The 14,988-nt window shown below is 47.0% G+C and overlaps 1 protein-coding gene across 2 annotated transcripts; it reads left to right on the top strand.

The window, feature by feature from the left end:
- The first annotated feature begins 1,282 nt into the window (after positions 1-1,282).
- LOC142769061 (serine/arginine-rich splicing factor 6-like) lies at positions 1,283-14,681 on the top strand. Of its 2 annotated transcripts, none has more exons than XM_075871911.1 (8): positions 1,283-1,420; positions 2,370-2,510; positions 3,514-3,584; positions 4,598-4,729; positions 6,885-6,957; positions 11,271-11,344; positions 12,835-12,921; positions 13,697-14,681. In XM_075871911.1, exons 2-8 carry the CDS (start codon positions 2,388-2,390, stop codon positions 13,908-13,910), a joined length of 774 nt encoding a protein of 257 aa, XP_075728026.1. In that variant the 5' UTR covers positions 1,283-1,420; positions 2,370-2,387; the 3' UTR covers positions 13,911-14,681. The 2 variants fall into 2 exon arrangements, with proteins under 2 accessions (XP_075728026.1, XP_075728025.1); XM_075871910.1 differs by having other exon boundaries at positions 12,835-12,954; positions 13,661-14,681.
- Positions 14,682-14,988: the final 307 nt, after the last annotated feature.

The following is a 14,988-nucleotide window of genomic DNA, read 5'->3' as shown; positions in this document are numbered from 1 at the left end:
TTTTTTTTTTTGTTCTAAATTCCCGCGATAGGGGTTACGGGCATCGGCGGACAGCCACCCCATTGCCTTTGTGATCTTATAACGGCTTTCGTCGTTGATGTCACCTTTGGTTGGTTATTGGAACGAAATCAGTCTGAGGTCTTCTAATATGGTGTCATCATACATGTACCGTGGAGGAAGCTTCCTTCATGATATGGACATTATTGAGATGTTCGGCGTGTATCATCGATGGTTGAGCGTGAGTACGACCAAACAGTCTTACATACACGGAGCTTACATAGAACCAACGCCTCCTAGATTCCCGTGCCTGCCGGGTTATCAGCGGTCACTTGAGAAGCGGCCGTCGTCGGAACTATAGTGATGACGCCACTTAAATAGGGGTGTCTTCAAATAAGTTTTTACGTTTTTGGAGCTTATATGCAACAAAAATAACGTAAAAAAGTTTTTAAAAGGCGTAAACGTAATTATAATTACCCTACGTAAGTGCCACCGTTATAGATGACAGGCGTTGTGCGCTCATTCAGCAGGCAACCCCTTCAAAACAAGGCGTAGCCTCTAAAATTGTTGTTGTTAGTGGTTCATGAGGAAAAGAAAGAAGGCACTTAATTTCTGTCTGCCTACAGGCGACACGGCGCAGCAAACGCCAAAATAGCCAATCTCTAAGGCCGAGTACAATGACCCTTACCCCTACGTAGGTAGCGCCGCCATAAATGACGAGCGTTTCGCGCTCACATCTTGCAGGCAAGAGAAATCTAAGAGGCTATGGTGTGGTCGTTAGGAAACAACGCGCTGACTCGCTGCAATGCGCACGTGCGGTCAGGCTTTTGGTACACTTTTGGGGAACAAGACAGGCCCTTAACAGCTGCCGCCATCCATTATCAAAAGCCTGCAATTGTAGTCAGTGCTGCCAGATGTTCTGTGGTGCTACTAATAGTGCTACCACTCTCTATGTTTTCTGTAGGTTGTGGGTTCCTGTTTTTAAAGACGGATATTGCTCAACCATTTGTATAGAAACAAGCAGAATTAAAATAAAAAGGTTCTTCGAAGTAAGCATGGCTGCTCGATTTACCGAGGCTTCCGAGACTACAGTGGCTGTAAGCTACGGCCTTCGAGATTTTTAGTCAACTGCTTGCGTGTTTTCTTACAGAAGCAGTTCCCAGGCCATATAAATACCGCAGCTGCACTCTACACGACTCGCACTTCTCAAAATTTGCTGCAGTTTTTTACCGAGAATCTTGTAGCTCTTTTTTTTTTCTCCTGCCGTTTTCTTTTTGTCAGGTGACACCCGTGACGTAGGCCAGACGCTCGTGACGTCACGGCGCTGTTTGTGTTCCAGAAAGATTCGGAGAAGACGGCGGTGGTAGCAAGGCCTATGGTTAGCAATCTGCGGCGCTAATTATTTTCGCTTTGCGAAGACCCGGTGAGTACCGCACTGCCTCCCAACTAACCGTTCTCTTACCGAGGTCAACGCCAGCGGCTGCGTTAAAGAATAGCGATTAGAGCGGCTAAATTGATGACGCGCATATTTCGAGAAGGCTTAGCGCGGCTGCCTTCTTGTGTGTTTTTGCCTGCTTGTTGATCAACTTCGCGGCTTCCTTATTTGTCGGCGCCGCTATTGCATCCACGTCGGGGTGGCTGGTTTCCCTAGCAAACGAGTGATTTAAGTCGTGCAGAGCCCGTAATTTTGCACGATTTGGAACGTTTTAGTCGTAATTTTCCTCCGTCCCTTCCCCCCCCTCTGTTCCGTTCGTGCCTTGGCGTATGTGACGCAAATATTAACCTTTAACGGTGCTGTAGGACTTAATCGCAATCACCGAAATTTTCTCTGAACTTCCCTGGCAGCTCCGAAAGCGCTAATTATCGTTTCCTCGAAAGGCAGGCATGGCTGTTAATACGTTTACTATATAAACATAGCTGAGGAAGTTAAGTGGGGGGGGGGGCTATCTTTTTTCTTCCTTTTCTCGTTTACTTGGCTCTGGCGACGCGAATAGCTTGCGATACCTATAAAAAAAAATAAAGCGGAAACCTAGCAGCTGGCGAAAAGTAGCGCGCTGGAAAAATACCGGCAGAACGGGAAAAAAAAAAAAAATGGCCGCTAGCCGCTTTTCTAATCGCAAGGCCCACCTACGCCTCCATAGGGGAAAAAAAAAAAGAGTACAGTCAGCGAGAGTCGGAATGTAGCAGCTGTTATCGGGCCGACTTGTTTTCCTGTTTGCGTAGACTTGCTCGAGGGCGCTGACGTCGAGAGGCCAGATTTTGTGGGTTCGCTGCGGCGCCTCTGAACTGCTAACGTTTTCTCTCCGAGTCGTCGCCGATCGAGTTTTTCGATAATTAGGGGGCGCGCGTCTCTGTTTTTCCCGATGTCCCAGAGAAGAAACGAGGCGGCCATGACGACACGGGTGTTCATCGGACACCTCAGCTACCAGGTGCGCGAGAAAGACGTGGACCGCTTCTTCAAGGGCTACGGGCGCGTCGGTGACATACACCTCAAGAACGGCTTCGGATTTGTGGTGAGTGCCGGCGGCGTTGCACGCTTTTTCTCCGCGTTCACGTTGAGCGAGGGCGTACAGTATTTGGGGAGTTTTAGAATGGCTAACCGCGATCGCGGCCCGCATATGGCCCGCAAACGCAGGTTTCGAGGCTGCGGTGTCGCTGCGATCGTGCGTCGCGGTTTGCAGCAGGGCAAACGCTATTCTAAATCTCGTGTGGTACCGGCATACCTGCAAACGAAATTCTAAAGCTCCCTATTAGGGAGCTTTAGAATAGCGCTTGCGTGGTCGCTGCCACTGTGCATGCGTCGTAACGCGAGTCGCCGTTCGCGGCCCGAACGCAGTAAATCCGAAATAGCGTGCGGTGATCGAGGCCCGCAAAGTGCTGTAAGTAGCTTCCGTGCATTTGGGGCTGCGGTCGGGGTGAAAGTCCCTAGAATTTTTCCCTAGGAGGTGCAAACGCTATACCTAAAGCTCATATGGCGCCCGCTATGCCCGCAGTCCCTGCAAGCGTTATTCCGAAACTCCCTATTATTGTGTCACGTTGAAAACCAGAGACTGGTTGTATGAGGGTGCCGGCGGCGCCATATTGCAGCGCTGGCCTCAAACGAATTTGCGAGGATTGCAGGAGTAAATGGCAGTATCGCCGCGTAGCTGCCAGTTCGAAGAACGTTCGCAGCACGATTGGGTTTATTACTGTAAAGAGGGCTTAACAGAGTTCTAGGATTGATAATCTATTATAGCCATTACTTGCTGTTTCCGATAGTCAACAGAATCCACAAGAACCACGCAACAGGTCTCTGCAAAGAACTTTATCAAAAAAGAGGCTGTAGTTTATTGACTGTTTCGTTTTCAATGCCAAAAATGCATGCTTTGTGCGTTGAGGTCGTAGGGAGCTGTGCCGAGATGAGATCACCAGTTTACGATTGGTGAACGTGTCATTAAAACTGTTCTGAGGTCGAGATCCTTGCTAGTGCGCGGCTCACGGATGTGTTGGTTGCCGGCGGCCACTGTTTTATTTCAGGAGTTCGAGGATCACAGAGATGCGGATGATGCCATCAAGGATCTCAACGGCAAGGAGCTGCTTGGCGAAAGGTGCGTTGAGGGGTCGGCATGGTCTTCCTAATGGTTCAGCATATAAAGAAAGTGGGCAGGCTAGCCTGATCGTACTTCACCACGACCAAGCTGATACTGCGACGTCCTGTTGCATCATAGTCTGAATAAAGAATTGGGATGTCAACAAGAATGCTATGACATGGATAGTGCTGCTTATTGATTGATTAAAACTTTGTTTTGGTCCTGAGAAGACGCAGGGGAGACTCTGCGCCACCCGACAAATCCTGCGTAGGGACCATCAAGCCGAGCTTGGCGGCCGGTTCACAGAATTTGAGCAATTCTACTGGTATTAAGCATGCAGTAGGACGTCCCATAGTCGGGCACTATCTGGATCTCCTTTACATAACGATTATCATAAACAATTCAGAGCAGCAGTTGCACCGGATATTATGATATAAATAGGAAATAAAATGGATGAAAGTGGAAACGTCTCGTCGACAGAGGCCAAGGCTGCAACCTTAACATTGCAGCTTCAGTCTTTGCTCACAACAAGTTATTATTTTATGCTCTTTAATTGATCACATTGATCTCAGTTACTTCAAGTAACATCCCTCATACTTGCCTTGGCATTATTGTCTTGTCCTTTATGTCTCCAGTAAAGGAAGGCGAGCCCATAAAGTTCCGTTTTTTTTTCTTGATTAGTAGCATCGTGTAATAATGTGTACTAGTTCGAAAAAGGTCCGCCGCTGTGGACCAGTGGCTAGGGGGCTTGTCTGCTGACTCGAAAATCGAGAGTTTGATCCCGACAACAGCGGTCGCATTTCGGTGGAGGCGAAACGGTAGAGGCTTGTTTACTGTTTGATGTCGGCGCATGTTGAGGAATAGCAGATAGTCCAAATTTTCGGAGCCCTCCACCACGCCGTCTCTCGTATTCGTATCTAGGTTTTGGTACGTGACACCCCCGCACGTTACTATTATTATGATTGAAGAGGGAGTGAGTGTGATGCTGTTTTTTTTTTTTTTTTTTGTGATGCCTTTGTTTCTTGGCGCAGGGTTTCCGTGGAGCTGGCACACGGAAGTCGGCGTGGACCGGGGGGCAGGATCCTTGCACCGGGTTCACGGGACTGGAGGTCGCCGCCAGGAGGTGGAGGAGGGGGCCGCTACCAGAGTGGCTCCAGGGACAGGTCAGCCGAGATTCGGGCGCTTCTGTTTAAGGCTGATGTAGTTGCGCACCCATGGGGCGTGCCACGTGAGGGTGCTTATTGCAGAACTGGGGCGCTATTCTGACTTCACCTTGCGGATGGTCTGCTTTGGCCTCCGCTGATTGGCTGGAGCTCGGCGAGCTCCAGCCCTTCCCTTGAGTTCACAATTTCAGCTTGCCCTGCAATGAAATGTAAACAGGGGAACATCGCCCACCTTTTTGTTTATACATACTTTTGGCTAGGCAGTCATTGCATTATGCTGCTGAATGCACGGACTCATTCTTGGTTCCTGGCTACGGTGGTTTTGATGGGGCTGAAATGCAGCTATGAGATTTTTTTTTTTTTTTTTTTTTGTAACGAGCCTCGCGGTAACCATAAAACCATTTGGGCTCCTACGTGGAGGTCTTGGCTTTAAAGACAAGAAAATCGGGTTTATTCAAATAACCGCATGAAAAAAAGGATTATTGTGACACCAGGCATATAAGCCAAAAGGAAAAGAGCATAAAACTTTTATCCCAGGGAGGCTTGTGGACCTTTGACAGGGGCTGATGTGAACAAGTTCAAAATAGTTTAGTTTGACATGCACACAGCGCTATGAAGTGTAGGGTACAAAATTTTATGAAAGCAGTTGATTACTATGGTCTTGGAACCTAGGTACATGAAAAATTTTTCTTTTTACTGTGCCTCTGGTCGCTTTTTCATAACGCTATCTGGAGCAGGGTTTCTCAAACTGAACTTCGAAAATCGGCCCAGAAATCGCTTTTTTTTTATCTCATCGTTTTCGAGTTCCCCATGCCCTTCCGCACCTCTCAGCAAATTTTGGCTTGAAAATATTTCCCACTTATTTCTCAAATTGTGGCCAATAAAAAGAGCAACTGCGCGCGAGCGGACCTTCAAATTGGAGTCTGAACTATCCGTACTTCACCCGCCGACAGCACGGGAACTACGTGCTCCACCAGCGCCATTTTGGTCTTGTTCGAAAGGTCGCGTTTCTAACTTTTTTTTTTCTTTTCAAGTAGACAACTATGTTGCCTTCGTGGAAGCAAAGAAAGTGAAGACAAAACCACGTGCAGCACGTGATTTCATTGGTTGTTTCACGCACGTGACCAAAATGGCGCTTCCCAATTGGCCAGGAAAACTTGCTGGCAGTGGCAGGAAACCTTGCCCTTGGCAGTCGACAGAACCATGACAAAATGGCGCATGCCTGTGCGCGTCATGATGAAGAAGCAGACGCCGGAAACGCTACTTGGCCAATCTGGTGCCTAGGTTTTGTCACGTGCCCCAAGCAGCCAATAGAATTGTGCGCTGGTGTTTCTCCATGACGCGTTTTTGCTGAAACATCAATGACCAAGGCGAGCCACTGGTGGCGGGAAATCGAAGATGAACCACGACTCTTCCAAACAAGACCAAGATGACCACGATAGCTTGCGTGTAACGGCAGCGGTTCGGTGTGGAAAAAGTGCAACTTCAGCTTCTATTTGTGCTCAGTTTCATCTCACTGGGGTGTTATAAATGATTTTGTGCCAGAAATAATAATTCGAGAAGCTAGAAACTTCTCTCAAATAATTGCCGATTCTGAAAATGTCAACTTTAAAAGGCCAGATTTTTTTTCAATTTTCGGCCTTTTAAGACTCGTGTCCCCCCCTTAAGGAACCCTAATGGCTTTTGTAGAGAGCCACGAAACTCTTAACCCCTAATTCGCTTCTTTAAATAAATTTGTTGCTAATAGGGGCAACTTGTGCATCGGTTTCACTCATGGCCACTCGCAAAACCTTAAGATGTCACCCATAGAACCCCTGGTTTCTGGGGAGCCCAAGTTGAGAACCCTTGTTCTAGAGCTAAGGCGAACAGAATTGAATTCCTTCATAAGAGGCACTGATATAAGAGACAAATGGGTATAAGAGACACCACTGCGGCTACAGTGAAATACGGGTTGACAAAAAACATACATACATGGTACCCTGTTTACAAGAGATCTCGTATAAAAGACAAGAATTGCTGCCTGGAGCATGCCTCTTGTAAAAGGTTTTAGTCTGTAACACAATTCTTACACATTTCAGTGTTGCCTGTGGGCCTATCGCTTTATTTCTTCTATTTTTCTTTTTCCTTCTCTTTCTTTCTCTGTTTGCACCTGCAGTAGGTTTGGGCCTCCGGTGAGGACCAACTACCAGCTGGTCGTCGAGAACCTGAGCAGCCACGTCAGCTGGCAGGTAAATAGCCGACAGCAGCCAATCCGACATCTCGGAAGTATCTCATTCATTGTCATGCCATCCGAGCTGTGTGCGTGTTGTGCGTGCATGTCCAAGGGCAGCTCTTGTTGCATGCTATTTCAGAGAGCAGCATAAAAAAAGAAAAACCTGCTGCAAAGTTGTAAGCTCGTTGAGAGCTGTGGGTGGTGGGGTAACGATTCTCAGAAGCGTATTAAATGTCGAATGCCTGCTGGAGGTCTCTGCATCTGACGGCGTGTGTGCGGCTGTGGCAATTGTTGCGCGGTTTAATGCGAAGCATTGTGTGCAGGACTAAACTGGTTTTGGAAGGAGCTCTTGCATTCGTCTCGTATAAGAACACCATTTTTAGGGCTGGAATTTGGAGGGGCAGCTAGAGTGAAAGGAAAAAAACAAAAACAAATGCCATCATATGTGTGTGAAGCTCTAATAAAAAAAAATGTAGATTCAGTTTTAAAGAGTTTCACGGGGAACGAGTTCAAAACTTCTTGATGAGGGGTTGTGACGCATGATACCAAGATGGCAAATGGTGGCCGATAGTAGTCATCGGTGCAAGACAGAAGGAGCTGATGTTTCGTGCGCTCGAGGATTAACCAGAAGGAAGCTTTCTGCTGGCGTTTTCTATTAGGCCCATAAAATTGATTTTTTTTTTAAACCAGGTAGCATGTATCAAAATATGACTGACTGATAACGAAGGAAGGCTGTTTGCAAGTTTGGCTATGAAAACGCGATCCAGAAAGAAGCGAAAGGTTGCACCTTTGGTTGTATCATTCCTGAAATACTTGCTGCGCCAGAGTCTGAAAGAGCGCATGGGATTTTGATGGTGCGCAGAAAAAAATAACTCGTGTCAAGGTTACCAGCTGTGCGACTTGTGCACGTGTGGTAGTGCAGCTGTTTGCTCGAGTGATGAGGCCAGTTTGCAGTAGGGTGACCGGACGAAGCATTTTAAGTCTTATTTCTTTTTTTTTTTTTGACGTGCATTAATCACAGTTTCTGTTGCTAGGCACAACACTGGCTTGTCTCTTTGTCAGTTTGCCGACATTAAATGTAGTGCTTCCTGAGATTACACGTAATGAATAAAGCAAAGCAGGGTTAATAACGAAGCTTCTAGTTCAAAGCTGTTGCCTTGTTTCTATTCATAGTAAGTGGTTGCAGTCGGAAAAAAAGTCTGGGCTCTCTCAAGCAAGAAGTTGAAGCACTTCATGCACTTCGTTGGTGCATTGTTCTCAGTATTTAATATATGAAAGTCTAGGCTCCAGTCTTCTTATATGTTACAGTTACCTTTGTCATTAAATGAGAAGTATTGGCCCTCTAGAATTTGTGTACTATATGGCGGTAGAGCTTATGCAGCAACAGCAGCGCAGCCGCACAATGAACGCCGCAGATGTCAATTCCAACTGCATGGGCTCAAAGGTAGATGAGATTAGTCTCTCGCAATTGGGGTGGCCATCTCGTTTGCTTAATTGGCCACCAATTATTGAGCTTAGTGCTCACAGATGTAAACGCTTGCTGTTATAATGCGGTGAGCCAGAACATGGCCGAGTGTCTGAGGTAATTTAAAGCGAGGTGTCCTTTGTTGAGGGCAAAGTTTTTCCCCAAGTACTTGGCTGAGTCTACAGCGCAAGCCTACACATTGTACATAATGCAAAAAATACACAGAATTGAACAGATTACTGGGATGTAACTGTGTTGTTAGTTCTGGAAAAGGGATAAATTGGGAGTGTGAGGCTATGAAGGAAATCATTATATAACACAGGTATATCAGAATCCATTGAATCATGGTGCTTCAAAGAAAAAAAAATTTGTCGATGTGAATTTGCAGTCTATAAAAAAATAAAAATGATTTGAAATATTTCAGTTGCTGACTTAGATTAAAAGTGCCTTTCGGCTGCTTGGCCAATGCGTGGACTAGATATGCAACACTCAGCCGTGTTCTGGCTCCCCCTTGGCTTCCTGAGTGACAACTTGTTTCTCTCTCTCTCTCTGTTGCTGCATCACTCTCCTCAACCCCCCTCAACCTGCCTACCCTTCCCCCAACAAAAGAAGGTCGCCGTCTGACAGATGGAGGTTGTGTCTAGTGCACTGGCTTACTGCTACGGATGTGGCTACCACCACAAGCCCAGTGGTGGGCTACAACAGTGTGCCAAGGGATCGTAAGAGCAGCTTTGGCAAGCAAGTTCCGTAGCTCGGGCAGAGAACCCCCTCCCCGCCCGGAGGGCATCGCCCGCGCCGCGCATTGGCTGGCTTCCCACACAACACTCTAGGTGTCAGGGAGAGAGCAAATGCAACACCGGCAGTCACGGATCACTCTGTGGAAGGATGGATGGATTCGCTTCTAAGGAAGGCTGCTGCGGCTTGTGGCTTGGCTACTACCGGCCCTGTAGCGCAGCAGCGGCCGTCACTGCTGGTGGTCTCGCCCTTCTCGCTGTGGTGGTCTCTGTCTTTGGTGGTCTCTGTGCGCAAGGGTGGTCACTCTCTCGCAATGGGTGTGCTCTCTCGGTCTCTGGTTGGTGGGGGGGTGGTCCGCGGATCAGTGACCACCCCCGGCTTCCCCCTTCCCCCTGGAAAAGGTAAATCTCCCACCCGGGACGCCGCGCCCCTCGTTACCCCGGCCGGAAGCGCGGCCGGCGGTTGTGGGGGCCGGCGGTCCCTCTCTTTGTGCGTGGGCTGCACTGTACAACGGCTTTTGCTGGGGCAGCTTCGGGGAATGGCAGGTCTACGACTACAGGTATTGCGGGAAAAGTTTTAGCAACCTAATCGCGTGTCTAGATCAAAAGGTGGTAGTGGTTACTAGGTGTTTGCTTATTTGCCTCAGTATTCAAAAATGGGCCTTAGCATCTGGCTTTGACTTGACTAGTTAAAGCTCTCGTAATGCCCGATGTGAACAATTGCAAGGTGCTCGTGACATGTCCTTGGGTGCATTCACCTCGAGCGTTACAGTCATGCAAACCATTCACGACTAGTCTTCAAGTCAAGGCACATGTTTGAATACAGGGATTAGACAGACTTGGGGTGATTTAATTAGCGAAACTATTGTGTAGTTATTGCCTGGTATTATACTGGAACAAGCTCGTTTGTACCACTTATGGCGTGAATCCAGGGTGCAGGTCGTAGCTTAGGGTCAGTGCACGCTTTCGGACATCAACCCACATGGGCCATCCACGCATTAGAGCTTACCTTTCATGAGGTGCTTGTGGCAATTGTCTTCCCTATTGTCACATGGATGGCATTTTTATTGTGTTGAGTTGACAGTCCGTGAATCAAAGGTGTAAAGCTTAATTTCAATTTGCTATCAAGTTCTGGGGAGTGTAATGTTCAATCACATTTCAAGTGGAATATGCTAGGTGGCAAAAGCTTGTGCAATGCAGCCCTTGTTTCACACTGTTTGAGAGATTCCTCTTTAATGTTAAATGCAAAAGGCTTTATGCCCTCTAAAACAGACCCCGAGAGAATGAAAGAACTACCTCTATACACCTTCATCACTCTGCTTGCCTTAAAATTTTTTTTCTTGCACCCCGGTATTTCTTCAGCATGCGTTAGTTTTCATAGAACGAACTCCTCGAATGGGAATCCTCCGGGTGTGATAGTTCTAGGTGGTGTGTGCTTGCGAAAGATTGACGGGCACACGTTCAGTGATACGCTCGCTAAAGATAGTCTTTTTTTGTTTATGCACCTTTAGTTTATGCACACGCGCTTCATCGAAATGCTTAAAAAGTGTAGGAAGGATACCGGCATATGCATACTGGGAATAACTTCCTTTGTGAGAAAGGTGATGCTGCTTTTTTGAGATTTATCGCATACTTTTGCTGGTGTTCCACTTTGTGCCGGAGAAAAGAAATGTCGCCTGTGAATTGCATTGATCGGGTGCCAATTAATGGGATTGCCACGGCAGGTGTCTGTAATCGCTTGTGAACGTACAAAGTTTCAACAAGAGCGGTTGAGATGCAGATCCCAGTGTAAATGTAATTGCGGCTAGATTTACACGCAAGGTTCCTCGTTTCTAAGACTGGTTATGGATAAAGCCTTGTGGATACTGAACTGTGCGAGGCAGCTGCAATCTTCGTAATGTGATGCTAGCAGAGCTTCTTGGTCGACTAGTACTGATCATTGCAGTGAAATAATAATGGCACCTAGCATGTTCTTCTTTAAACCTAAGCTTACTGAAGAATGTGTCCCGAAAACAGAAAATGTTTGTGTCCCATTTCTGACTCCATATGTGCATTCTTTGCTCTCCCTTTCTTGTCCTCCTTACCCTCTGCCCTTTCCTTCCATGGTGGACGTTCCTCCCGATTTCGTAGGACTTGAAAGACTACATGCGCCAAGCGGGCGAGGTGACCTTCACTGATGCGCACAGCAACCGGCCGAACGAAGGGTACGTTCCAGTCATAAACTGTGGCGTCCGTAACATTGCCCCTTCTGGTGTATTTTTAAAGAATGGTCCATCTTAAAATACTTCAACGTAGAAATTTTGATCTGTCTGTCCGTCTGCAGTTGTCTCTAACGATACAGCCACACGGCATAAGTTTAACCCAGTGTTCAATGATCTGGTATCTACGCCCATACTTGTGAACATTGTTAATCAAACAGCAAATATTAGCGTATTTGAGGAGCAACGTTGAAACAGTTGAACCCCTTTATAAGAGGCACTGATATAAGAGACAAATTGGTATAAGAGACGTCAGTGTGCCTACAGTAAAATACGAGTTCATAAGAAAAGGCATATGTGGTACCCTGCTTATAAGAGACCCCTCATATAAAAGACCAGAATTGCTGCCCGAAGCATGTCTTTTATAAAGGGGCTCAACTGTGCGGAAGTTTTAGGTAGTGTTTCCTTGTTAAGGAAAGATTGGTAATTCTGAAGACCACTGTGTTTATTATGTTGCGCTGACAATGCGACGTTATGAACGAAAAAGCAAGCGTTTCCTACACGTCTGACACTGTGCTGCCACCTACCCATAGTTCTCCATTCTAAAAAATAACTAGTTTCTTCACATTACTGCCAGATGGCGCCATATTTCGAGCAGCACTCGCCGATGCGCTCGTACGGAACGTTACACAAATGTTTTATTTTTTTTTTGTCCTGACGGCAAGCTTTGCAGGAAAGCATGCGAATGTGCGGCCAAATTTTTTGGCTCTAATATCGCTCCTAGGGTGTGCATTCAACAAAATTCTCACCTTTGAGGTTAGCTGTTCTTGCTTGCATAACTGGTAGCTTCGTAGGGGTGGGTATTTGGAATTAACCTGCTAGCTTTAAGCACTAAATTTAATGAGGAGGGGGGGGGGTGAGGGAGTTGATTTGTGTCCACGCAGGGTGCGATTCAATGAAGACTAAAAGCAGATATGCTTGTGTACTTGAATTAGGTGCAGTGCTGACCCACAGGTCGCGGGATCGAATCCCGACTGCGGCGGCTGCATTTCCGATTGAGGCGGTAATGCAGGCCCGTGTGCTCAGATTTGGGTGCACGTTAAAGAAACCCAGGTGGTCGAAATTTCCGGAGCCCTCCACTATAGCGCCTCTCATAATCATATGGTGGTTTTGGGACGTTAAAGCCCACATAATTGATCTCCACATAAGCCATAAATTGATCTTGAACGTACACCTAGGAAGCGGATGTTAAAACTGTAAAGTTATACAAGCATACTGGCCATTGTGGAAACACTTCAGACAAATTACTTGGGGCAGTGCGAGTCCTCTCAATGTTTTCAGTTTCAGAAGTTCACAATCTTCTAACAAAAAACAGATATGGCTACTCTATGCTCCAAGTGGTCAAAATATGAATGGCATTTTTTTTTCCCGGCTTCTTGTACTGTTCTGCCCTTTGGACAACCAGATAGTGATTCCTTGTCCTGTATTCTGCACAGGCTTGTCGAGTTCTCCAACTATGCGGACATGCGGAATGCCCTTTCCAAGCTGGACAACACTGACCTGAGTGGTCGCCGGATCAAGTTGTACGAATCTAAGAAGAGCCGCGCGTCAAACAGGTAAACGTTTGGCGGTCGGCCTGTCTTGCCTGCTGCAGTATGTTTGTGCATTAGCTAGTCTGTGTGTAGAAGCCGGGGTGTATATGTGCTTTTAACAAAAAAAAAAAACTCACTATTTGGGCCGTTTTTCCCGCTGCGAGCGGAAATCGTAATCTGGCTCGCCTGCATTTCTTTTCTTGAATACTGCAGTCCTTGCATTCCTACTGAGGTTGCTCTGCAAGGCTGTTTCTGTGCAGTGGCATGTTACGACTGAGTGTGTGACAATAAAGCAAAGAAAAGCTTGTGGGTAGACCTGTAGTAGCAAAAATGATGCAGCATGTACACACCCTTTTCAGGTTTTTAGTGTCCTCTGTGCAGTCAGCAGCCATTGTAATGTTTTGGATGAGGGGGTCGGAATAACTTGTTGTGCTTATGAAACTGTCTTCTGACTCGAGAGCATTTGAACATGCTTTGCTGGCAACTGGAGTCATCAAAAATGCAGCAGTCGGTTTCTAACCCTGGAATGTCTTAGCTGCTGCATAGTTCCTCTGCCTTCATCAAGTAAAACATGTGGATTGGCTTTGGGGTGATCATGCGTGCTTGCTTGTGTTCGTTTTCTGGGCTCGTTTCTTTGTAATTTGGGATCATAGTTGTCCTGCAGCGGGAATGCCGTGTACATTTTGGCCACAAAAACCCCAATGCTCATGCATAACTTCTCATTTTGCAGGTCCCGCTCAAGGTCCCGCTCCCGATCTCGTTCCAGGTCCCGCCGCTCGACCTCGGACTCACGTTCGCGCTCCCGCTCCAGGTCCCGCTCTCGCTCCCGGTCAGCGTCCAAGTCCCCGCCACGCAGGAAGAGCCGCTCCGACAGCCCGCGCAACCGCTCCCGCTCCAGGAGCCGGAGTGGATCGCCACCGCAGCGGCGCCACTCGGCCTCCAAGTCGCCGCCTTCCAAGCGGAACAGCCCAGACGACTGAGCTTGATGTCGGGCCCTTTGCATTTCTCTCCTCTTTTTTTTTTCTCTCGCTGCGAGCAACGAAACCATGCTTCTCGCTCGGCAGGCTGCCTTTATTTTTGATTTTCTTTCTCCTCCTTTCTGTGCTCTCGTCTTTGTCTTCATCGTGGATTTCTCATGCATGCCACCCCATATAATGAAGCTTGCCAAGCTTTTACCATTGTGTCGTCTGCTACCAATCTTTGCCACCTGTTTTGAGAGGGTGATGAAGTGGAAGCTTATTGTAGCACAATGTGAGAATTCTATCTTTTAATTCTCACAAAGTTGGATCTTGCCATCAGCACAGGCATTGAGGGGCCCATGTGTTGGGTGTTTTTGTATTGGAACTTAAAAGAGAGATCGTGTGGAGGTGGTACTTGTGCTTTGAATGAAAACTCTAGCCGCCCACCTGTTCTACTTTTCTCTCTCGAATGCGGTAGCAGCTATTGCGAACAAAGGGAGGAGGTGATGCATATTCCCACTTGTACTCGTCTTCGGCCCATTTCACTTCGAGTTACCGCACCGAAGTAATCGCACTTGAAGCAGCCGTACAGTGTTCCAGTATTTTTCTCACTAAGTGTTTGAGTATATATGCAATTGTGCATTTTATTTTTAGTTGATTACTAAAGGCTCTTTATGGGCAAGGTGTTGATTTATCTTTTGTAAAGACGTCATTGGTTGAACCATGAAATGTGTTACTTTCTTTGTAAGATTTTTTTCCAAATGTGTAATAAAGTATCTCCCATCAAAAATATATTTTTGCTTCGATGCATTTTAGGAAGTGTGCTGTTGTGGCACTTGGGCATTCTGATGGTATCGACTTGAAAACATGTTAACGTCAGAGGGTGGAACAGCTGTGCCACTGTGCGCTGTACTGTGTTGCAGCGCCCGAATTTAGCCTCGGGTGCACGTGCGCCATCACTGCAGACAATGGTGGGAATGGCACGTTAACCCTTTTTTCTCTCAATGCGTAGAGACTGCAGTGATGGAAGTGCTGCTTCAATTGCTCACATAAGAGAAATGCTGCTCCAAACAGCAATTTTCGATAGTAATTCCTCCAA

The sequence above is a fragment of the Rhipicephalus microplus genome, chromosome 8 (genome assembly GCF_043290135.1).
Source record: "Rhipicephalus microplus isolate Deutch F79 chromosome 8, USDA_Rmic, whole genome shotgun sequence".
In the NCBI taxonomy this organism is placed as follows: domain Eukaryota; kingdom Metazoa; phylum Arthropoda; class Arachnida; order Ixodida; family Ixodidae; genus Rhipicephalus; species Rhipicephalus microplus.
This window is presented reverse-complemented; position numbering and strand designations above follow the sequence as displayed.

What these genes read in the sequence shown, in the direction of transcription:
- LOC142769061 (XM_075871910.1), top strand. Translation starts at nt 2,388, where the DNA reads ATGACGACACGGGTGTTCATCGGACACCTCAGCTACCAGGTGCGCGAG. An exon ending in AGAACGGCTTCGGATTTGTG is followed by an intron (nt 2,511 to 3,513) that starts GTGAGTGCCGGC and finishes GTTTTATTTCAG; the next exon opens with GAGTTCGAGGATCACAGAGA. An exon ending in AAGGAGCTGCTTGGCGAAAG is followed by an intron (nt 3,585 to 4,597) that starts GTGCGTTGAGGG and finishes TTCTTGGCGCAG; the next exon opens with GGTTTCCGTGGAGCTGGCAC.